This window comes from Fundulus heteroclitus, chromosome 20 (assembly GCF_011125445.2).
Source record: "Fundulus heteroclitus isolate FHET01 chromosome 20, MU-UCD_Fhet_4.1, whole genome shotgun sequence".
NCBI lineage: Eukaryota > Metazoa > Chordata > Actinopteri > Cyprinodontiformes > Fundulidae > Fundulus > Fundulus heteroclitus.
In genome coordinates, this window is record NC_046380.1 from 4,218,836 (window position 1) to 4,243,187 (window position 24,352).

Below are 24,352 nucleotides of genomic sequence, written 5' to 3' on the forward strand. Positions count from 1 at the left end.
TAATATTTCATTATATTGTAAAATCTGTTATTTCTGACATTTAAGATAAGATAAGATAGACTTGGTATTTGATACTTTCACTGGTTTGTAATTGTTTATTTTGTATGTGTGGATAAATGTTGTAACGCTCTTATAAAAGAGATTTTTAAACCTCAATGAGACTTTTCTTGGTTAAATAAATGTTAAATAAATAAATAAAAATAAATTGTTAAAGATGGTGTTTTTTTCCCATTTTGCTGCCTTTTGATAACTTTAAAGATATGTCAGATTTGTATTATTTCATATGTTAAACCAATGTTAGATTGCTTTAATTGTAAGTCTGAACTTTGCTTTTCCTTCAGTGCACAAATAACATTGATTACATTGATTTTAAGTTGGTTGTTAGTCCCATTTTTATCTGAGGTTTAGGCTGGAAAACTTTCAGAACTTTAAAATTAATATAATTGAGGAGTATAAATTCAGGAGTGCAGCAATTAAAGGTTTATTTAAAGTAAATCTGACTGCAGATGTTAAAGCAGCTTCCCTGGATCGTTCTGGGTTTCATTTCCTTCCTGGTGAGGTCTTCTCTGTGTCGCTGGGCTGCGCGTCTCCAGATCTCAGTAAGTCAGCAAATCTGATTTACGTCAATAAAAAGGAAAACTCAGCCGTTCCCTGAAACCTGGACAGACTCCACTGGTAAGATCGTTTCTCCTGATTATTAAAAAGAGCTGAAAAAAGGAGCACAGAACTGGATTTAACATTTTTTTATTAGTTTTTATCCACCTCAAACACCACTGCTAGTTGTTTTTAATAAAGTAACTGGAATGAAAAAATTTATCTGATTTTGAGATTTTCTCTGCACTAACACACTGTGTTAAAATCTTAAATTCTTCTAAAGGTGATATTTATTTACTGTTAATTGTTAATTAATATTTAATACAACATAAATAGAAAGTTGAGGACGTTTAATTATTATTGGCTAATTTCTTTTGTTTTTTATAGTTCACATGAACTGATTTTGTTAGATGAAGTTAAAGTCCTAAATCAAAAGTAGTGTAACCTTATTTTGTGTAGTAGATGCATATTTTGTTAAAGTTTTACATAAAATCCGAACTTCTCGTTGTCCTTCCTGATTTTTTTTTGTCTGCGTTGCGTTTGACTCCCGCCGTCATCGTCTTCAGCTCGTCGTTCTTTCTCTCCAGCGTTTCGGGCCATGGGAGCTTTTTACGGGTTTGCGGTTCTGGTCGCTGTGGCGTCGCTGCTGTCAGCCGTCCAATGTAATGTGAACTGTAAGGGGACGGACGGTCACCCCGGAGAGGCCGGATCCGCTGGACGGGACGGACTGGCTGGGATGAAAGGGCAGAAGGGAGAGCCAGGTAATGTCATCCTGCTTAAAATCCAAAGATGGGTTTAAAACTGTCAGCTAAACGCATATTTAGATGTGTCATTTTATCAGGATCAACACTAACATCGATGATACGAAGGTCTCTAAGTTTGAGAACATCTCGTATCTTTATGTGCTTTTAGACAAACGGCTGTCGCTGAACCAAGCCACCCAAAGTTGAGACTTTAATGATTTGCTTTAGTTTGCTCTACAGCCACAGCAGAAATTTATTCTGCAGATGTGTCTTAACTTCAGGGTCTGCACAGCGGAGCATTTGGTAGCACCACTGCCTCGCAGCAAAAACGTGTCTGGGTTCAAATCTTGGCCTGGGGTTCATGGGCCACAGGTTGTCTCCAGGTACTCCAGCTTCCTCCCACAGACCCAAAACCTGAATGGTTTATTAACTGGTATCTAAATTGTCCTTTGGTATAAATGTGTGTGTGTGCATGTCTGACCCAACCCAGTGACTGCTGGAGATAGAGACCCTTCCCACAAAACATGACCCTGCAGAAATGAGTAGACCAGAGACAAGGCCTGAGAGCTGCTATTCTACAGCTTTTAATCTGCATCCTAATAAGGATTTTCCTAAAAGAAGCCACAGGTTATATCTTTGCTCAACTATTTTCAATTCAATTTTATTTATATAGCGCCAAATCATGAAACATGTCATCTCAAGGCACTTTACAAAGTCAAGTTCAATCATATTATACAGATTGGGTCAGATTATACAGATTGGTCAAAAATGTCCTATATAAGGAAACCAGTTGATTGCATCAAAGTCCCGACAAGCAGCATTCACTCCTGGGGAACCGTAGAGCCACAGGGAGAGTCGTCTGCATTGTACATGGCTTTGCTGCAATCCCTCATACTGAGCAAGCATGAAGCGACAGTGGGAAGAAAAACCACCCATTAACGGGAAGGAAAACCTCCGGCAGAACCGGGCTCAGTATGAACGGTCATCTGCCTCCACCGACTGGGGTTAGAGAAGACAGAACAGAGACACAACAAGAGAAACAAAAAAGCACAGAAGCACACATTGATCTAGTAATCTGTTCTACATTAGATGGTAGTAGCGGGTGAGCCGTCTTCTCTGGATGATGTCACAGTTAACAGAACGCCAGACCAGGTGTACCTACTATGAAGAAAAAAGAGACAGAGCAGAAAGTTAAAGCAGAAATGACAACACATAATTTTAATAATTTGGCTCCAACTTTTCAAGAATCTTAGACTTTCATGTTGAATGACTGTGATCCCCAGATATAGGGATGTTAAGAAATTGGTCTGTTAAAGGAGCTTTAATAGAAAGTAATTCACATTTATTTATGTTCAAGATCAAACCTGAAGCACTGGAGAAGGTGTTAATGACGTCACGTGATCTTTTAATCTCACATTTATCCTCCAGAAACAGATGGAGGATAGTAGCTCTCCAGGACTAGAATTGTCCAGCTCTGCTATAGGCGACACAGAAGAATGTCTGATCTTCAAACTGCTTTTAGTTTTTGGCGTCCAATCTTTGCTCAACATTGGTCCAGTTGTTTCCTTTAAATAAATCAGAACAAACAACTTAATGGCTAAACACAAGATGAGTGTAAAAACAAATCTGGGTGTGTTTGAATTGTGTTTTTGTAGAAAATTAGCGTTCATGGGTTTATGATTTTGTCCTCAGCTGTCAGCGTGGATGGCCCAGTGGATCCGAGCGTGCTGCACAGGCTGAAAGGGGACAGAGGGAGCCCGGGCCCTCCAGGTCCGATTGGTCCTAAAGGTTACCGTGGAGAAGTGGGAGCATCGGGAAAGGACGGCCCGCCTGGTCCACCCGGCCCACCAGGGAAAAACATCGACTCCGGTAAACATGACGATTTTACCCCCTACGGTCCACTGAACGCCATGGTGGTGCTGATGGCAAACAGGTCTAGGCAAGGCAAGGCAAGGCAAGGCAAATTTATTTATATAGCACAATTCAGTACAGGGACAATGCAAAGTGCTTTACATGATTAAAATATAGCAAATTAAAAGCGACAGGCTTTGGGTCTGCTCTCAAAGACTATAGAGCAGAAACTGCTGATTTATTATGAGAGTAAATGCCAGAACAACTATAATCACACTACAATAAATGAGGAAATGGCAATCAGGGCAATTCGTTTTGACGCCCGCTCCTTCATCATGGATGCAAAAGCTGTGATTTCCAGAGAGATTAAACTGAAACACTGCAGCCCTGTGCACATAAACCTGAGGCAGATACAGTAATAAAAAGTTTATTAGCTCTCCTGTTAGGCTTGTTTCTCAGGAAACTTCACACTTTTTCTTCTTCTACTTAGACTTAGACTTAGACAACTTTATTTGTCATTTTGTATGCACAGAATGCGTACAGAACGAAATTTCATTGCATACAGCTTGTAAATTGCAGTAAAAATCTAATTACAGTATAAGGTGCAGCAGTGATTTAAAAGTAAAACAATTGAAATGTAAACAATGCAGGAGAAAGTCACAGTGTACAGGTGAGTATTTTTAAAAACCATTTGTATGTACAGAATTTGATTGTGCAAAAGGACATTTGTGCAAGAATGCATTTAGAAACTAAGAGTTCTGCAGCATTTGTAATGCTAGATGGACATGCAATGATGCAAGACTTTTACGTACATGAAATTCAGATCGTTTTAACAGATTGTGTGGTTAATTATGCCTGGAGTGTAACGCCCCGACTGACAGAACCAGACACAGTGTTACGCTTTAAACCGTCAGAGAGCAGCCGTCTGCAGCAGGCCACAGGCAGGAGGGCAGAGGCTGGAATCAGAGAGAGAGAGATCAGTCCAGGTCGTGTCCAGGAAACAGAAGGCTGTGTGGAAGTCCGATCTCCCACCGCACTGAGCCCAGACCAGGTGTTTGCCACCTCAGTGCTTTGGCGAGCTCCGGCGACGACGACCAGAGGCCAAAGAGGTGGAAGGAAAAGCAGCGAGGGGACTGACCTTGGCCCGGTCTTTGAAAAGTTCCCAGCAAACCACGATGGAGAGGCGCCAACAGAGAAGGAGAGCATTCACCTGTGAGGCTTGAATGAAACTGACCAGCATACATAAGGCATGACGCAGGTGAAAGGATCCCGATTGGCTACATCCACAGGTGGAACAGGGATAACAAGAGAAATCTGACCGATAAAAACAAAACATGATAGGAACCAAGCACAAATAACTCAAAGTTTATGGAAAACAGAATTACCAGGAAACTAGAAGATAATCTAAACAAAAGAGAAGGTGAATGGATTGATTATAAGACAAAAAAATACAGAAAATTATAAACCCAAGCAGCTCAGGATCGTGACATAGTTGGTCAGTTAGCATCACGTCTGTGTTAATACGTCTGTATTTAGTTTATTAAATGTGTCTGTGTGTTTGTCTGGGCTTTCAGGGAAACTCTCGTCCAATCAGCAGGCTCATTCAGCTTTCTCTGTGATCAGGACCAGCAACACTTATCCAGCTTTCGGCCAGGTTCGTCTCACAGCCATCAAACATGATCTAAGTGACACATTTAACAACTTACTGTAAAAATCTCCTGCTGACGGGTTCAGGTCTTCCTGATTATTCTAATTTGTTTAGATTTCCAGACCTAACTGAACCTAAAGTCTTCTTTGTCTCTGCCAGAAAGTAACTTTTCAGACTGCCGTCGTCAACAAGTACGATGATTTCAACATAGCCACCGGCATCTTCACCTGCAGAGTGCCTGGTTTTTATTACTTCACCTTCCACGCTGTTGCCAAGGTATCTCTCCACCCGGTTCCTCGTCGTCACCTTTAGTTATATCGGAATAAAAAACATAAAACATATTAAACTGTTGTCAAATATCTGCTCGTGTTTGTAGGTCAGCATGTGCCTGAGTTTGGTCAGAAAAGACGAAGAGGAGCGGCAAGTGTTCTGTGATGAGAACACCAGGAACCAAGAACATGTGAGTATACCATCATTTGTCAAAAGATGCTTAAAAACTGACCTAAGTGGTCCTTGTAAACAACTTTTTAACACAGTTGCATAGAATTCAATATAGTTTTTTATATATATACAGCAAGCAACAGTTCACAACTCATCTTCTTAGGGCATTTTATGAAGTCAGTTCAATTCAATCATCCAGTTTTATATATATATATATATATATATATATATATATATATATATATATATATATATATATATATATATATATATATATATGCATAAAGAGAGAGAGAGAGAAAAGTTTATTTATTTCAGCAATTCACAAAGGAATATACATCATATGGAATGACACAGATTATGTTTTAGAGCCTTTATTTCTGTTATTCATGATTTTTTTCCACCTCCAGCTATTAAAAACACAACGTTTGAGATTAGAATATTGCATCAGACCAATAAAAAAAACATTTTTCATACAAGAAACTGGGGCTTATTGAAAAGTGTTTAATACCTGCTTAAAGGAATTAAATATAAAATATATGGTCACCATTTTCCTCATTTTTAGTGTCTCACTTACAATAAAAACCTAGAAAACCTAGAAAGTTAACCTATTCTGTTGCACATCTCTTTGCAATTATGCAAAATTGATTCACAGTGATTATTTCTGATGTTGTAAATATTCGCCTACCTCATATTTCGTATATTCTATTATTTTTAATAGTTATAGGTATGTGCATGCCTCCTTTTGCATGTCTCTTTGCTCCCACTGCACTTAATTTCCTGCACTGAGCGACTATAAAGGACATTTTTGCTCTATTCTTCGTTATCAGGATTTTCATGATGTTTGCCCTTTAAGGACTCTATCAACAGCAGAGAGGTGTAGCGCAGTTTTTCCTCTAAAAGCCGTGATGTGTCGTCTTCCAGGTGCTGTCCGGTGGCGTGGTCTTGGAGCTGATAGTGGGACAGACAGTCTGGCTGGAGTCCGTCAGAAACTCGCTGACAGAATCTGCTGCGCGAAACACTGCAGAAAAACAGATCTTCTTCAACGGCTTCCTGATCTTCTCAAATCAAGAATAAATTGTAGTTGAGCCCCGACTCTGCAAGGTTCGCCAGTCTCTGCTTTCTGTTCGTGTGTTGGACAAACGACTGTTTAACGGTGTAGTTTGTTGAACGTTTACTCTTATGCTAAACATTGTGGATGTACCTCAGTGTTTCTGAGTCCATTTCATTAAATAATGACTCTGAGTCTGAAGGTATGTTTTAATGTCATGATCAGCTTGCAATGAGTATAACTCTACCAGACAATCTCAGACCCCCCCCCCCCATGACGTGTTTTAGATCTGCTTCATCGTACCTGATCCAATCGATTGCACCACTCCCTCAGTATGCTGTAAAGTCTGTTAATTACACATTTTTTAGATCCGTGTTGCAGCGCCAAGCAATAAACCGGCCAATACCTTCTTTGACTTTTCACATAATCAAATTTTTTTATGTGCCTATATAAGAAACAGCGACACAGCAGTTTTACAAGACTACCACCAAGCAATGTTATAGCAAAAATACAAATTGGCTAACGAGTCTAAAAAGAGAGAAAGGATTTTAAATATAAACTGAAGTAAGAAATAAAATAAAATAAAATAACAGCATGGAAACAAAAGTAAACTGCCAACCAATAAACCACATATTCACTTCAGGGAACATTGGGATGATTGCTGGTCTAATTTTTTTCCTCTACCTACGGTTATGTGGTTTTATAATCTTTATTCTAAGGCTCTCCAAATGTAGCTTTTATTTCTAAAAAGCAGCGCCTGGACTTAAGCCTGTTTCCCGGACTCTGACCTATAGCCTCTGCTATCCTGCCTACCGCCTCGGCAGTCAATAAGCCATCCCTAAGGAATGGTTAAATGCAGAAGACACATTCCATTGGACTGTACAATGACAAATAAAGATTTCTTCTTGAAGAAACCAAGGTCCTGGTTCCTGGAGATTCCTGGGTCAATGTGAGCTTCTGTGCTTTCTGTGTCTCTGCTCTGTCTTCTCTAACATAGAAAGTACTCCTGGGTCAATGTGAGCTTCTGTGCTTTCTGTGTCTCTGCTCTGTCTTCTCTAACATAGAAAGTACTCCTGGGTCAATGTGAGCTTCTGAGCTTTCTGTGTCTCTGCTCTGTCTTCTCTAACATAGAAAGTACTCCTGGGTCAATGTGAGCTTCTGAGCTTTCTGTGTCTCTGCTCTGTCTTCTCTAAGCCCCAGTGGGTGGAGGCAGATGAGCGTTCACACTGAGCCTGGTTCTGGTTCTGCTGGAGGTTCTCCTCCCTGTTAAAGGGGAGTTTTCCTCTCCACTGTCGCTCCATGCATGCTCAGTATGAGGGATTGCTGCAAAGCCATCAACAATGCAGACGACTGTCCACTGTGGCTCTACGCTCTTTCAGGAGGAGTGAATGCTGCTTGGAGAGACTTGATGCAACCTGCTGGGTTTCCTTAGAGAGGAAACTTTCTCACCAACCTGGAGGATCTGATGGAGTCTGACTTTGGAAAGAACCTTGAGATGACATGTTTCATGAATTGGCGCTATATAAATAACATTGAAATGCATTGGTCTCCAGCTTGCTCCTGCAGAGGTTCCCTGACAGTCTCCAAGTTTTCATTAATAAACTTTTTTAAAAACTTAACACCGTGTCTGGCTTGAATATAAGCTTCCCTGTCTATCCAGGGACATTACTGCGTATTTCTCAAATGTAACCAGAATTTCCTGAGGCACAAGCTGTTGACGTACAAATGAACAGGTTTATATCTGCCGCTAATGAAATCTAGTTGTGTGCTTTCTGTGTGGACCTGAGGCCCGGACCATCCAGGGTACCTTCTGGTTCCATCAGGGCGTGAGGGAAAAGCTTCAGTCTCTATAATCACAAAATCTCCAACACTGTTTATTACTGAATCCCTTCATATATTCTGAGCGCAGCAACATGTTGACGGACATTACAGAACCTGCTGTATATAATTTTTCCATGTTGGGCCTGTGAAACATCTAAAAAAGCCCAAATTTTTGTATCTGGAGAAACTTGGTGAGTTAACCATGCTGTGGTCCTCGTATTCTATATACACCCTGTGTGCTTCACTAAACCGCCACTATAAAGCAGTTTAATTGTATTTAAAACACCAAATATATTTTTGCCCGAAGGGACAACTTGCCATTCACCACAAATAGAGTGAATGCCTGAATTTTCCCTCTCCACATGGCAGAAACACTACATTTATTCAGTAGATACCACCACTCGCGTCAATGAGACTGTTAATAATTTTAGTTTTTGTGTAGGGGGTTAGTTTTGTCGCGGTGAGCAATATCTGTGTAGTACTTCAATAAATTAAAGTCGCCGAACTGTAAAGCTAGTACATTTTAATGAATTTTTATTCCCCCCAATAAGTCTTTTCTGTGCCAGTGAACAATAACAAAGAAAAATAATAATAAACCTTCTTCTGATATCTCCCCCTCTTCTGAATCAGAGTTGCCTTGCTTGAAAAAAGGATTTCTAGAACCTGTTGAGCAATGAAACACAAGAAAAACTGCACACATATTGACCAGCTGGCAATATTTTTACATTTCTAGACACCCTCATCTATGATGCCATCCCCTTGGCTGCCAAAGCCAAAGGGATGGCTGTCACTGTCGTGTGTAATTGACTCTACTGTGATTTCAATGCCAAATGACTGTTGGGTCAAAATGATCCAAAGACGATATTTGTAACTTTTTGTACAGCTTACAAGGTAATAAGAATAAAGGTAAAAATGTATACTTTTTTGGGGTCAGTCTAGGAAAAGTCATCAAATTTCAAGATGGAAAAAAAAAAATTCTGCTTTTAGGGTCAATATGACCTGAAGGAAACAGGAGGGTAAATAAGAAGCCTTCATACCATGTAGACCAGAATGCTCTGGGGTTTTATATGGAAGGGTCACAGGTACAAAAACATTACAGATTCCTATGGAACGAGGTGGGCTTTCCCTACCAGACCTGCAAAGGCATTTCAAGATTCAAGATGCTTTATTTATCCAGAGGAAAACAGTTGCAGTACAAAAAAACGGGAAAGTCCCGCTTTATGGTGAGCAGAATTAAGTTCTCGCTGCCGTAGTTTTTTTTTGGTAGTGGGAAGAAGAAAAACAACTTGGAAAGGATACCAGGGAATAACACTTAGATGCATAAAATCATCTTTCAACCCACTCGTCTGTCCATCCATCCACCGTCTGCCGCTTATCCAAGATTGAGTAGCGGGGGCACCAGGTTCAGGAGAGAAACCTCGACATCCCTCTTCCCAGAGACTCCAGCTCATTCTGGGGAATAACCAGGTGTTACCAGGCCAGATCACATATGCACCTCCTCTGTTTTTATGTTCTTTTTATTTTCTCAATATTGTTGAAAATACTGTAACAAGGGATGTGGTGGGGGCGCAGAGGTAGATCATAAAACCCATAGCGCTGGACGATTATTAAATAACAATACATATTGGTCGATAGACGTATATAGATGATAGAAAAAAAAGGCTCAATAAAAAGTTCAACATCACAGTTTTCCTTCTTTTTGCACTCTAGCCATGTAGGTTAATATTACAGTCATAACATCCTCCCAACCAAATCACAAACGCAGACCCAGGACCCAAGCTCCGCCCCCTTCAGAGAGTTATTTTTCATTTTTTAAGAACTTGCAGTTTTGGTAAAAAGTTGGTAGAATAAAGCGCTGAGTTTGAATTCAGTGTTTGTTGCATGTCTTCTCCCTCTCTTTCAGCCCCATTTTCTGTCAGCATGCTCTCCTATAAAGGCCACTAGTGCCACACAAAAAATTACTGTTAAAAAAAAGAAACAATAGAAATAAAGTAGAAAAACAAAGAGACCTTCACACGCTCTTAAAGGGATGATGAAGGCTTCAAGGAGTTTCAGAAAAAGAAATATCATAGACAAAGCTATGTGTTTAATGCAAGCATGCTCTGGGTGTATTTTGGAACAATATTTGGTAGCACGACAGATAAATTTATCTTCCCTTCTGTTTTATAAAAGATGACCATCCCTCCATGTCTGATGCTGTTCGTCCTTCTCTCCAGACAATGTTTGTGTGCTGCTGTTAAAGATGAAGGAAACGAAACCAGTTGGGTTTTTTTACATCCTCTTTCTGGAATGTGGTGGTCCATCCTCAGATGACCCTTTCTCTGTCTTCATAGCGGAGCTCCGGTGTTTCTCAATCCTTCAGAAGCTTCTGTTTTTCCATATAAATAAAACTGAACCAGAGTCAGTCCGAAGCTGGCAGAGCCTCACTGAGAAGAAAAAAAACAGTTTGATGTGCAGAACCAGATTGTTCTGTATAGTTGGGTTTTGAACAGATAAGAAAATATTTTTCTTTTTCAAAAGAGATTTAAACACACTGAGAAGCTCATCAGTATTATTATCAAGGTGTGGGTGAAAAGTCAAATACATTTGTCACTACATACACAGTGACAAATGTAATCACAGGCCTTTTTATTTCTTAAGCGTCTTTCACAGACAAAGCAATCACCAAGCGCTGTACAGAAATCCAATAAAACAACAATGAAATAAAATAATAAAAATAAGATAAAATAACGATAAAATTAAACATTCAACAAAAGGCCTGTTTGAAAAAGAACATTTTTAACTGCTTCTTAAAAGATTCCACAGAGTCATCTAAACGTAGCTGCAGAGGTAGATTGTTCCTCAGCTTTGGTGCCACAGATTGAAAAACCCGATCCCCCTTTGTCTTTAATCTGGTATGTGGAACAACTGAACTCTAAAATATGTTCTCGCTTTCTGGAACAAATCAAACGTCTGGCTGCAGCATTTTGCACTGTTTGAAGGCGCGAGACTGAAGATGGCGCATTACAATAATCTGAGCGTGATGATGCAAATGCATGAATTCACATGTCGCAGTTTAGGCATTCAATTCAATTCAATTCAATTTTATTTATATAGCGCCAAATCATGAAACATGTCATCTCAAGGCACTTTATAAAGTCAAGTTCAATCATATTATACAGATTGGGTCAGATTATACAGATTGGTCAAAAATGTCCTATATAAGGAAACCAGTTGATTGCATCAAAGTCCCGACAAGCAGCATTCACTCCTGGGGAACCGTAGAGCCACAGGAAGAGTCATCTGCATTGTACATGGCTTTGCTCTTTAATGTTCTTTAAATAAAAAAGAAACAGGAGGGAGACAGAGATTTGCCGTATGAAATCAAAGTGGGATTTTTGGCAGTTTACGCTAGCCTCCTCTTGTGGTTCTATCAAGGTCAGCTCCCTGCAAAACAGATCATCTTCCTTCCCACCACTTATCTATATCTATACCCAGAGTAGTCAGGGTAACTAGTTACATTTACTTGAGTAACGTTTTGAACAATATTTACTTTGAGGAGTAGTTTTACTGCACTGTACTTTTTTACTTGAGTCATATTCTTACTTGAGTAAAAGTTCTGTCTACTCTACCTGCTAGAAGTAACTTCATGAATAAAGAACATAATTATTTTAACCAAAAAGGCACCAGAGAGACAAAAACCTACAGTTTATATTAAAGTGAGACTTCTTATTTGTACATAAACTTTGTTGTGTAAATGTTTTTTTCTACCTGCTGAGCTCATTGAGCCATTTGGAGGTCAGATGAACGTACAGTAAACAGTAGATATTGTCATTAAAAGTACTTTTCAATGTTCTAACATACTGTACATACATTAACTGCTTTAAGTATTGCTTTTAAGTTTAATGTTGAGATGTTTTTTTATAAGTGTGTTTTCTGCCTAAATTTATTATTTTGCAATAATATTATTTTTTTGTACATTTTTGTCTTTAATAAAACAGGATTTCCACTTAACCTTATATTTTTGTCTGTCTGATTACATAATTTTTAAATATTAAAACATAAACTGTTATGATTAGTTACTCAGTACCTGAGTAGCCTTCTTACTGAATACTTTTCCACGCTTGAGTAATTTCTTGGCTGACTACTTTTTACTTTTACTTGTAAAAACATGTTGAAGTAGTAGTAATTTTTGTCTACTCTACGTCCAAATCTGACATTTCATTCTGAATATTTAGCTGTATTTGTTAAAACTATCGTCAAAGTTCAGTCCGTTTAGTGTGCCTACGAAGTTTCTGGGTTTGCTGCTGTGACTATATTCTCTGGATCCCTGCGGCCGTCAGTGACCTCCCAGAAATGCAGAAATCTTTTCTCACACCACTTCTAGCTGACTTCCTCGTCCGGCCGCCGCGGGACTCAGAGCTACTCTTCAGTTTGCTTTTTGCTCCAGTTACCTCACTAACCTCCTCGGTAAGTTTTACATCTTTAATACATTTAAGCTAAGTAACTAACTTTTTGTGTCAGAAGGGGTTGATCATCAATATGACTTCCTGGTTTTCTCCACTATGTTATGACGACTTAAATTTCAAACTTTCAGATAAGCCGTCTTTGTTTTGTCAGGGAATTTTTCCTTAATGTCCTTTTCATCTTTTCCCTGCCATTCCTGAATGTCCTCTGATAATTTTTTTCTCCTCGTTTCGATCTTCTCTGACTTAATTAGATTTTTACTCCTCTTCTTCTCATCCAGTTTTATTTTATCTCGTTTGCACCTGTTTGCCTAATCCTTGTTGCCTCCTCTCCTCATCAGGCCCCCCCATCATGCTTTTCCAGCGTTTTCTCCTAACCGGAGCTCTGCTCTCATTGGCTGTACCCCCGCTGGTCGCCATGGAGACGTGTCCATCAACAGGAATGCCAGGACTTCCAGGTTAGCAAGTTTGTCTGTGTGCAGTTGTACATTTCGGTGTATTGTTTTTTCTGGGCGGTGGGGACTGTGACGTTTCACTGATCCATGTGACTGAACTCAGGTATTCCCGGAGTTCCTGGTAGAGATGGTCGTGATGGAGAGAAAGGAGAAAAAGGAGATCCAGGTACTCAGAATAAGAAGGGACACAAAGGTTTTCCACAGTCATGTTTCCCTGTCAGATTCTTTTTAATGTGGTGCAATGATGTCATCATGTTTCATAATGTTCACTTTTAGCCATTAATTTACGTTTCATAGAAATTAGCAAAACAGGCTAAATCTGGTGCTTTGCAAAAATCGTGATTCCCCTTGAACATTTTCTCATGTTTTTACATTAAATCCACACATTTCAATGTATTTTATGGGAATTTAAACGAGGGACAGTGAGGGACATTATCCTGAATTTGCACTCACACACACTACTGAAACACTTTTATACACACCACTGAAATGCTCTCACACAGACTACTGAAATGTTTTCAGTTTATTTCAGCAGACACATAAAAATAATGCCAGCTCATTTGGAGGAAGCCTAAAAAGAGGCAACGGAATAAGCATTTCTTAATGAGGACCCAGAGTATTTCAGTAGCGTGTGTGGGAGTTTCAACAATGTGTGTGAGAATGGATTCAGAATAATGTCTATAAAATTATGTCTATCATAATTTTATGGGATGGACAAACATGGCATAAATATGAAGTGGGATGAAAATAATTTATGATTTTCAGTTAATTTTGTAAATGAAATCAGAAAAATGTTGCATGGATTTGTAATCAGCCCTGGAGTGAATAGTTTGTAGAGACTATAAGTTGTGTTTGGGGAATATTTCCACCATCTGTTTCTACCAATGCCAGAGAGTTTTTTCCCATTTTTCTGTTTAAAACTGCTCAAGGTTGGCCAGATTGGATTGGGAGTGTCTGTAAGCATTAGTTTTAAAAGTCTTGCCACAGATTCTCAGCAGGATTTAGCTCTGGACTTTGAGTAGGCAATTCTAGCTCTGGTTGGATGTTCAAAGCGGTTTCCTGCTGGAAAGTGGACCTCCACCCAGTCTCAGGTCTTCCGCAGCCTCTAGCAGGTTTTCCTTCAGGACTGTACTGGATTTGAACTGAACCAGAGATTTCTTCCTGACCCGTCTGCTGTGTTTCTTGATCTCCATGAAGCTGGTTGTTTGCTAAGGTTCTCCAAAGAACCTCTGAGGAACTTCAGAGCACAGCTTTACACCAAAATTAATTTGCACTACTGTTTAATAATCTGGTGTTTTCTGAAAGCATCTGGGTGCACAGGATTTTTTTAGTGGTATGGGAGCTGAATACATAACCATGCAGATATTTAGTTGTTTCAAAGTTAAAACGGAAACTTTTTTTTATTAGGAATAGAAAATAATTCTTCATTCATTTCTGTTAACAAATCTGGGTTGGCAAAAACTCATTTTATTAAATTTAAAAACGTTTTAAAAAATCTGTTAGAAACCAAAACAGTAAAAAAAAAAAAACTGTTGTCACTTTTGGTTCTTAGTTTATTGTATTTGTGTAATTTTTATTCTTAATGTTTTTGTTTTTGTAAAATCTGTTAATAAAGGGAGCAGGTCTACTGAAGAAAAAATTAAGATACAGAATCTGTTGTTTATCAGGAGCAGAATGGCGCGGTGGCCACGGGCCTCAGAAGGGCCTGAAAGGTGAACCGGGGCTGTTGGGACATGCTGGCAAACGAGGTCAGTCAGGGGAGCCAGGAGAACCAGGCATTTCAGGGATTCCCGGGCCTCCAGGGGAGCCAGGAGAAGCTGGGTAAAATGCATGAATGCATGAAAGCACACAGAGACAAATGTTAAGGTTCTAGCGCCTTCTATGGAGAATTAGCTTAAATATTCAAATGAGATATTCAAAAAAGACAAATTTGTCATCCATCCATCTTCCAAACCGCTTAATCCCTCATGGGGTCGCGGGGGTTGCTGGTGCCTATCTCCAGCGTTCACTGGGCGAGAGGCGGGGTACACCCTGAACAGGTCGCCAGTCTGTCGCAGGGCAACACAGAGAGACAAACAGGACAAACAACAATTCACACCTAAGGACAATTTGGAGAAGCCAATTAACCTAACAGTCATGTTTTTGGACTGTGGGAGGAAGCCGGAGTACCCGGAGAGAACCCACGCATGCACAGGGAGAACATGCAAACTCCATGCAGAAAGACCCAGGGGTGTACTGGAACCCAGGACCTTCTTGCTGCAAGGCAACAGTGCTACCCACTGCGCCACTGTGCAGCAAATTTGTCATATTCAACAATATTTTGTCCTTGAAAGATAATTTTGAAAAGAAACTTTAGACATAAGATAAGACTACAAGAATAAATTAGTAAAAAAAATCTGGAAATCAAAAGAATCACAAAATCCTCTTTAAATCATAACCAAACACTTAAATAGCTCTAATCCAGGTTGTATTTTATTTCAGTATTTCGGTTATTTATACCTCTTAGAAATTTTTTCATTAAATTGACTTTACCCGATCTCTTTACATTTTAGTATTTGCATTTAAATTTTAATTTAAAGCAAATACAAAGCTATGCTTATTTAAAGGCAGTTTTAAAGACCGGCAAGTATAAATCACTTCTACTTCGGTTCAGTCCATTTAGTTTCGATATGGTTCAGTCGAATACAATCACACTTAGGTTCCAACTTCATTACAGGCAGCTTCTGTTTAATTTACTCATACACATAACAGTGAAATGCAGTGTTGTTATATTTATTTTCTAAGGAAACCTTGAAGAATGCAATATTCACTTCCTGAGCAAGCACAAGGTGACCGTGGGGTGGATCAACCACCTTTTAACCAGAACAATCCTCCGCCAGAAATGTGCTCACTTTGAGCAACCATGTCACCTAAACTAAATAAAACCTAAAGAAAATAATAGAACTGTTGCATCACTTGCAAATGGAATAAGATACGCGGCTGTTTGTGTTGGAAAAAGGTTGATATCTAAGCATCAGAACTTTCCTGTTTTCTCTGTGGCTGCAGGTCTGCTGCAGCTCAGCAGAAGGCTGCCTTCAGCGTGGCCAGAGGGACCACAGAGTTTCCAGACAAAGCCAGCGTCATTCGGTTCACCAAAGTCATAACTAACATCCAGAGTGACTACGATCCAGAAACGGGACACTTCAGGTGACCAAACCTCCAAAGCATTTGTTATTTCTTCTGTTCAAATTGGATCTTGTTTTCATAGCCATTAGTTCAGGTTGTTATTGTTGTCAGATGTTCTCATGAGAAACAGGTAATAAAATATTGGTATTTTCATTCTGTTAAAAAATGTTACAATTAAATTTCAATATACACAATTCTTTCAAATGAGTGAAAGTAATAACATTTGATTTTGTTTTCCTTTTAAGTTGGAAACAATAAAAACTAAATTATATGCACAGTAATATTCTTATAGGCAACCATCAAATTCTGCCACCATCCTCAACTCATACTGTGGGGGGCGCTGTTTTGTCTGAGCACCTTTGAGGTGTACGGAAGAAAAGAAACACATGAAGAGGAACATATAAAATTTTTGGCACGAATTTGTCAAGAAGTGGAAAACATTTACTCTTTCCATATATGGACGTCAACATCAAAGGATAAAGCGTGTTTTTTTAAAGGGACAGTGTGTAACTAATTTGGCTTTTAATTAGCAAAAATCAAGTGTTGATTTTATAAATATTCTGGCAAACGTCTAATAACATCACATCAAAACTTAAACCGTTATCATAACTTAGAATGTTTATAAATTCTTATGTGTCAGCGCACCCACTGTGAGGCGTCATGTTGCATCGCAATCTCTCATTTCAGAAGCCGAAAGGGGACAAAGTTGTCAGCCGTACTCATTTTCTCCTTTCTGTCTCCTATATGAAGACGTGCTGTCGGTGGACAAGGAGTATAAACAAGCAAAGACGACCGTGGATCATTTTATTTGCTATTTTCTGTTGAAATGAAGGAGTCTTTGCTCTGCGAGAAGGCAGCAAAAATAACCAAGAAAATAACTGAAATCAATAATAGCCGGGAGAAAACGAGCGTCTATATCGGTGCAGCTAATATTACCAGGTGGAGTTGCGATAATTCATGAGGGAAGGCGGACTCAAAACTGATGGGGAGGTTGCAGCCTTTCTGCTGGACAGGCAGTTTAATTCAATATAACAGTGAATTTTATTTTTGCCGTTATGTTAGAAACAGGGCAGTGAAGTCCAGTTGCTACTCTGTCTTCCCAGCAGAAACTGGTTGTTTTGTTCACCTCTCTCTCCCTGACGCCTCTCTCTCAGAGAGTAATATTCTTATAGGAAACCATCAAATTCCAACGAAGGGTATGTGTGTATGCAGAGGGATATCAGCTGGCCCATTCGCTGTCTGTGGGGCAGCAGCAAGACCGGTCGGTAAAAATCTTACATAATCGGGCAGGTATTTTCGATTTAAAATCAAATCATAAAAATGTAAAGTTGCTGGCCAATACTTAAAAATCATCTTGTTTTGCCGTATTCATTTTGACACCGAGAACAGCTCATTTTGTGCTACTAAAGTATGTTTCACCCAAAGATGTCGCGGCCCATATATGTCACGAGGGAGGGTTTTATACTTCAAGCTAACATGCATTAAAAGATGCATCAAAATGTGTTCTTGCCTAAACTCATAAACATTTTAGAAATATTTATTGCATACGTTGCTGTCCACCTATGTTAGTTTTTGGCTGAAAAATACTCGGGAAGACAACTTTCAGCTGCAGACGAAACAGCGGCACCTACAGACACACTGTGAGATGGTTGGAAGAGTGGAAGTCTAGAAACAGCCCGTTTTTGGTTTCTCTTTGTGTATCATTTGGCCTTTATTTTTTTTTTTGAATAGGGAAAACCTGCTTTTTGTTTTTCATCGCTGGTTTCTGATGAAAAAAAAACATTCTGAAAATGTCCTGAAAGTCATGTTGGAGTTTTAAGCTCCAGTTTCAAACTGCGTATACAAACTTTGAACAATTATGGCAATTTACAACAAATCAAATGAGATTAAAGAAGCTCTCTGACCTACGTTATTTCTGTTGGATGGTTCTGCTGCAGGTGTCGGGTCCCAGGGATGTACTACTTTGTGTTTCACGCTACTCTGGGGGAAAAACTCTGCGTGCTGATGAAGCTCGACAACAATCTGCTGACATCTTTTTGTGATCTTCGTCGCAGGAAACAGGTCAGAGCAGGAGGCAACTCTTCAGTGTGTAGTTTCATGTCATTTTTATTCAGTATATAATAAGGGCAGATGTGCCCAAATCCAGTCCTTGAGAGCTGCTATCCTGCAACTTTTCCAATGGCTGAACTCTCTCATCAGCATTCAGTCATGCAGCTCTGCAGGGGCCTAGTAACAAGCCACACCTCTGAGACAGGTGTGATGTAGGAGGAATACATCTAAAGGTTGCAGGATGCCCACCAGGACTGGAATAAAGCACCCCCAGTTTAGGGGAATACCGTAGGGGAATCTGTTTTCCTGGCACTATGAGGCAGTGTTTTTCAACCTTGTTCCTCAAGGGATTCTGCCCTGAAGATTTTTTAGGCCTTGTCCACATGTAGCCGGTTATCTGTGAAAACAAATAATTTTTTATGTTTTTTGACCTTTAAAAAAACTGAATTTTACATTAATAAAGATGATTATTTCTGAAAAATATATAGTGGAGACTTGGGTTGTGTTTGCATGTGTACAATGAAAAACAGGTTTAGGGGGCAAATAATGAGACGCTAACGTCACGTACGACCATTAGCCATATTTTCATAAAAATTTTCTTTAAAATGGCACAAAAAAGAAAATGTGAATTTAACACATTTCCATTTGGAGTGAATTTATCAGGCTACACAAGACGTAGTTTCATCAGCAGTTGACGTTAGGTTGAAAACTTGCATGGTTCCACTTGTTGTAAAAAACAGGAGCGAGGTTTGCAGGAATGTGTTGCTGTCGGGTAAGTTATAATTGTTCTGTCATGTCATCTGGTACTGGCGATGTTACTTGCAGTCTGGAGACATTGAAAATTAAAAGTAATTCTGTGTGCTTTATGGGAATATCCGGCAGGACGGCAACAACAGCGGAAACAGCTGATCAGTCATGTTAGGTAAATGTTTGTTACATCTGAAGTTATTTGGCAAATGTGTTTCCATCTCCAGTTTTGCTTCTTTTTTTTTTTTTTTTTTTGCAAAATCTGAAAAAAAAATCAAGCAAGCACAAAAGCTTTTTTACAAAACTGAGGAAGTTATTTCAAAATTTTACGTTTCCATCAACTTTTTCTAATGCAATATTTAAAAATGCAAAGAAAAAACGCTAATGGGAGACACGGCTGTTGTTATTGACTTGACCATGCAGTGGAGAAAAAATTGATGCTATCAGAGAGGTGCTGATTTTGAGACTTTACTTTGGTTGGGCTACATTTTTTACAAGCCCAACTGCTCCAATACTGCTCCAAGGTGCAAAGAAGAAGGAGCTGTTCCCCCCCCCCCCCCCCCCCCCCCCAATATACTGTTGGACGACATGGTCATTTTTAAAGATTCTGATTGGCTGGCATTAGTTTTGGTTTTGCGGTACTATGCCCCCTATATGTTTGGCATGTTTAAATCAATCCTTAGAGGTGTATATGTGCAGGTTTGTATGGATGACCAAACATCTGAAAACAGTGCCGTGTGCATGATATTATTTTTAAAAACAATGTGGGGGATTTATAAGGATTTATATGGACGCTATATGTGCACAAGACCTTAGATGCCTATCTGCTTCAACTCACCTGATTCAGATGATTGCAGGTTAGCAAAAGACTGGTTATTTGTCCTAAATTGCAATTTGGTGTCTGGGAAACATCTAAAACCTTCGGGCAGTCTAACTAGAGGATCAGGGTTGGAAAACACCACTGCCACTTAATGCAAGGATTTAAACACCAAACATAGTGTATAGCACTGTCTCTATGCAAATAAAGCAAAACTAAACTAAACTGTTTTTACTAAAAGAGCCAGTGCAGATGTAAAGTTATAGACTGTGAATGTACATGCAGTAAGAGTGAGACCTTTACTGGTTCCAGGTGACTTCAGGCGGTTTGGCAGTCTACGTGTCACAGGGTCAGGAGGTTTGGCTGGAGACCAAAGACCACCGAGGGATGACAGCGAACGAGAATGGTTACAGCATCTTCTCTGGGTTTCTGCTTCACCCTTATTGATGTGTAAGATGGAAGGTCTGCTAGAGTTTGATAGCATAATGACTCTGTAAAAGTGTGTGTTACTTTTCTTCTTTGTGTTAGTGTTTGTAACAAGGTGTCCTCTTATTCAATTTTACTGAAAAGCCAAACTGAGACATTCGGGAATTGCAATGTCAATTGCTGCAAATGATCAGATGTGTCAAATTTTAAAAGTATCTGCCATTTCAGCTTTAAGTGATTTATTCAGTTGGATGTATTAACTCTAGGTCACCAATAAAATTATTTTCTGCTAAAGCCAAAGTTGCATTTCTTTTATTTTTTTATCTCTGGGTAAAGTTTGTATTTCAAGTCATCAAACTTCTAAATTAGGAACAATGAGGTGCAACCAAATCCCTGTGATATTTCTTAAGTCCACTTTTCTGACAAGGACCTCATTCCACTTAGGACTGAATAGTTTGTCAGAAGAAGAGCACCATATTATTTGTCTGCAAACAACTGAGACCTTTTCTCTTTCTTGCAGTGGGTGATTTTCAGTAGTTATAAAGGGAGATTAGAGTATTTCTAAAAAGGCTACCATTCTGATTAAACATTCAAATCTATTCACCATGAGCATAGAAGTTATATGATTGAATTTATTTATTAAATAATGTTATCCATTGTTTAATGACCCATGTCCTTCAGGCCTGCTGCTCCATCACACCTGATGCACGAGGATGGAGAATTCAGAGGTTTCTGCAGAACATGAGAAAGTTAATCCATGCATTTTAATCAGGTGTGCTGGAGAAAAAACACACACCTAAAACAGGCAGGACAGCAGGACCCTAGGGTAGCATCAAGGCACTAATCTATACAAGGTCAAAACTATACATATAAGTTTACATGCAACTACACATACTTGTATGCAGATGATACCGTTGTAGTGGGTCTCAACTCCAATAACGATGAGTCCCACTACAGAGATGAGGTCAACAATCTGACACAGTGGAGCTCCAGGAACAACCTGATCCTGAAGACCAGTAAGACCAAGGAGGTATTAATAGACTACATGAGGTCCAGGAGGACTGAACACGCTCCTCTCTAAATACAGAGGGAGGTGGTGGTGCAGCATTAGGTTCCTGGACATCCACATCTCCTCTGACCTCTCCTGGACTGTGAACACCTCCCACCTGGTGAAGAAGGCCCAACAACGGCTCCTCTTCCTCAGGAAACTGAAAAGGTCTGGACTTCCCCCTAAGCTGCTAAAGAACTTCTACAGAGCTACCATAGAGAGTATTTTTTTGGATCAGCATAACTGTATGGTATGGGAACTGCACAGTCCAGGAGAGGAAGGACCTAACACGAGTGGTGAGAACAGCGCATGGGATTGTGGGACATTCGGCCAGCAGATCTAGTCTTAGTTTATTCAGAATGAGTCCAAAGAAGGGCCAGATGCATCTCCACTGATCCCACTCACACACACAGGCAATGCGCTGTTTGCCCCTCTCCCATCAGGTAAATGCTTCAGAAGCCTCAAAGCCAAAGCAAATAAGGTTAGAAACAGCTTCTTCCCCAGAGCTGTGAGGGCAATCGCCACCTGATGGGAGATTGTGGCCCATCTTTTGTTACAATCACTCCACTGTCACTGCCACAGTTTGTCCATCAAATGAACACCATATGTTACAATCACTCCCATGTTATTGCCTATATGCACACTCTTCTCTCAGGAATATGAAATTGCACATTCTGTAAATGAAGCCTCAAAATCACTGCACAACAATACCTCATTACCTCGTACTTGTTTTTCATCATGAGGGACGACTAATCTATGTAACAGGGTTCATCTCACTCTCTAAGAGACTGAGATCAGAGCCCTTGGAATCTGACACAAACTGTTTTATCTTTTCCATGCCCTAATGTGAACAAAAAAACTGCACACATTGTTTGCCATGTTATTACCTGTACTTACTGTTTGTTGCATGTTGTTTGTACCCTAAGCCGGAGTATGTCCTGAACGCAATTTCACCACTGTAACACGTGTTGACAAATAAAGCTTCTTGAATCTTGCAATATATATATGCACCCCCACTAATATTTGGCTCTGAATCTTGAAATATATACATGCACTCCCACTAATATTTAGCTCAATGTCCCTCAACAAGCAGCACCTCAACAACTTTTTGTAACCTTCAATAAGCTTTGAGTGTTATTCTGGATGGACATCTAAAACTCTTCTTTTGCAGAACTGGTACAGGTCAATTAACTGGTTGGCTTTCTGTCCCACCACATCCTGTTGGCATTGATTTATTTTTATTCTAAACCTGGATTGTTTGCATGAAGAAACAGTAACAGATAGCCTACTTGTGCATAAAAAGGAAGTAAGCAGTCATGCATAAATTTTTTACATCTACTCAATCCTCATGGATCTGTGGTTGGAATGGTGTTTATTTTCAGGAGTCACTTGGGTAAAAAGTGGAGGACAATCTGGACCAGTCAAAAGTCCATGAGCACAGAGACACACAGATCAGACCTGTTCAATTAAAACAATCAAAATCCAATGAACACACGGTTATTTATTTATTCTTTAAATGTTTTGCAATATATCTATATCTATTTTGACATGATTGGGGGTGGTTTAAGAAATTAGAAGATGGGTGAAAGTCTCACAAATAGAAAATATTGCACTGAAAGGACTATATGTTTGATATTTTATTTACTGTTAAAAATATTGATGTTTCAGGCGTTCTGTTTACCACAGTCATTTTGCAATCTTTTATCTGTGGATACAGAAGTGAAATATTTCAGCAGGAAGTTGGTAAAAAGTGTTCGTGATGAAGAAGTGATGATGAAGCATTAAAGAACAGATGTGATTATAAAACCAACGTTCCTCCAAATTAACATTTTGTTCTGTTTTTCTCCAAACTTCCTGTTAGTTTGCTGTAACTCAGCCACCGTTTCCAGGCAATGTGTTGCTGAGGACCTGACCATCTGTATGATCAACAGTATCTGTTCCACAAATTGTTCAATTTCCTCAGCAATATCAAACTCATCCGTGTTTTTTTAATATTTATGCATCCGGTCAAACTGCTGTTCGGTCAGTTTCTCATTCTCGGATCCTCTTTCCATTTTTAATTCTTGGTTTGTCTTCTCAACCAGATTCTGAATGGAGGAATATTGTTCTTATTACAACTAAGTAGTAATTTAATCAGTATTTGCATCCAATTTGTATCTTTTTCCTTCAAAACTAGTTTTATTTTTGTTAGAGTTCACCTTTCTCATCAAATTGCCTTGACATGTGAAGCTATTTTTTTGTATAGAGCCTCATGAATCAAATTAAATATTATATTTTGCTGTGGCAGGCATAACAAATATGTAGAAGAAACCAGAGGAAAATTATTACAACATCAGAATATTTACCTTGACTCTGCAGGGATGTTTATTGTGTTGTGCAAAGGGTTCATTGCAACCTTGGCTTCCAAGCAGCCAGACTTTCATGGACCACCTTAAATTTACACACAGACACACATCCATGTTGAGGACCTTGCCTCGATTTACATTGTATTCCATTAATTTTTAGCCCTTTTTATGCCATAACCCATAACCTAAACCCACCCTAACCAGTACATACCTAACCTAATCTAAACCTCAGTTACTCCTCAGTCGTAAACCTAACTCATGACCTAAAACTGTGCAGGCCATCAAATTGTCCTCACTTTCCATGAATGTCCTCACTTTGCCGGTACAATACAAAGAATGAGTCCTCACTCAGCGGCAGTTACAAGTATACACACACACACACACACACACACACACACACACACACACACCAGTAGTTTGACTAGTCTGAAGAGACCAGTCAAACTACCATGCTTGTTGTTGGACTGTGGGAGGAAGCTGGAGGTACCAGGAGAGAACCTCTGCATGCATAAAGTAAAGCCTTAAAAAGCTCCAGTGCTAACAGCTGCACCCCCCTGACAAGGTTCAATTAAATGTCTCTTATCAAGGACACCATCAACAGGTTCTGCCATTATTCTGGCCAGACAACTGAACACCATTCTTGACAACAAGAGGTACAATTTATTCCAACTGGTTGGCTTCTGGTCGAAACCATTTACAGTTTTAA

The 24,352-nt window shown here is 39.4% G+C and overlaps 2 protein-coding genes across 2 annotated transcripts; both read left to right on the top strand.

Annotated features, from left to right (window-relative positions):
* Positions 1-547: 547 nt before the first annotated feature.
* Positions 548-6,523, top strand: LOC105938253 (complement C1q subcomponent subunit C). Its single transcript, XM_021307256.2, has 7 exons — positions 548-675; positions 1,161-1,355; positions 3,030-3,206; positions 4,763-4,842; positions 4,996-5,112; positions 5,213-5,296; positions 6,202-6,523. The coding sequence occupies exons 2-7, from the start codon at positions 1,193-1,195 to the stop codon at positions 6,352-6,354; spliced, it is 774 nt and encodes a 257-aa protein (XP_021162931.2). The 5' UTR covers positions 548-675; positions 1,161-1,192; the 3' UTR covers positions 6,355-6,523.
* Positions 6,524-12,476: 5,953 nt separating this feature from the next.
* LOC105938255 (complement C1q subcomponent subunit C) lies at positions 12,477-20,553 on the top strand. The gene is made up of 7 exons (XM_012879934.3): positions 12,477-12,598; positions 12,936-13,052; positions 13,153-13,215; positions 14,717-14,870; positions 16,095-16,235; positions 18,152-18,275; positions 20,140-20,553. The coding sequence occupies exons 2-7, from the start codon at positions 12,947-12,949 to the stop codon at positions 20,272-20,274; spliced, it is 723 nt and encodes a 240-aa protein (XP_012735388.2). The 5' UTR covers positions 12,477-12,598; positions 12,936-12,946; the 3' UTR covers positions 20,275-20,553.
* Positions 20,554-24,352: the final 3,799 nt, after the last annotated feature.

Coding starts and splice junctions, on each gene's coding strand:
- LOC105938253 (XM_021307256.2), top strand. CDS start 1,193: ATGGGAGCTTTTTACGGGTTTGCGGTTCTGGTCGCTGTGGCGTCGCTG. Junction 4,843..4,995: donor CTTATCCAGCTTTCGGCCAG/GTTCGTCTCACA, acceptor TGTCTCTGCCAG/AAAGTAACTTTTCAGACTGC. Junction 5,113..5,212: donor CCTTCCACGCTGTTGCCAAG/GTATCTCTCCAC, acceptor TCGTGTTTGTAG/GTCAGCATGTGCCTGAGTTT.
- LOC105938255 (XM_012879934.3), top strand. CDS start 12,947: ATGCTTTTCCAGCGTTTTCTCCTAACCGGAGCTCTGCTCTCATTGGCT. Junction 13,216..14,716: donor AGGAGAAAAAGGAGATCCAG/GTACTCAGAATA, acceptor GTTGTTTATCAG/GAGCAGAATGGCGCGGTGGC. Junction 14,871..16,094: donor GGGGAGCCAGGAGAAGCTGG/GTAAAATGCATG, acceptor CTGTGGCTGCAG/GTCTGCTGCAGCTCAGCAGA.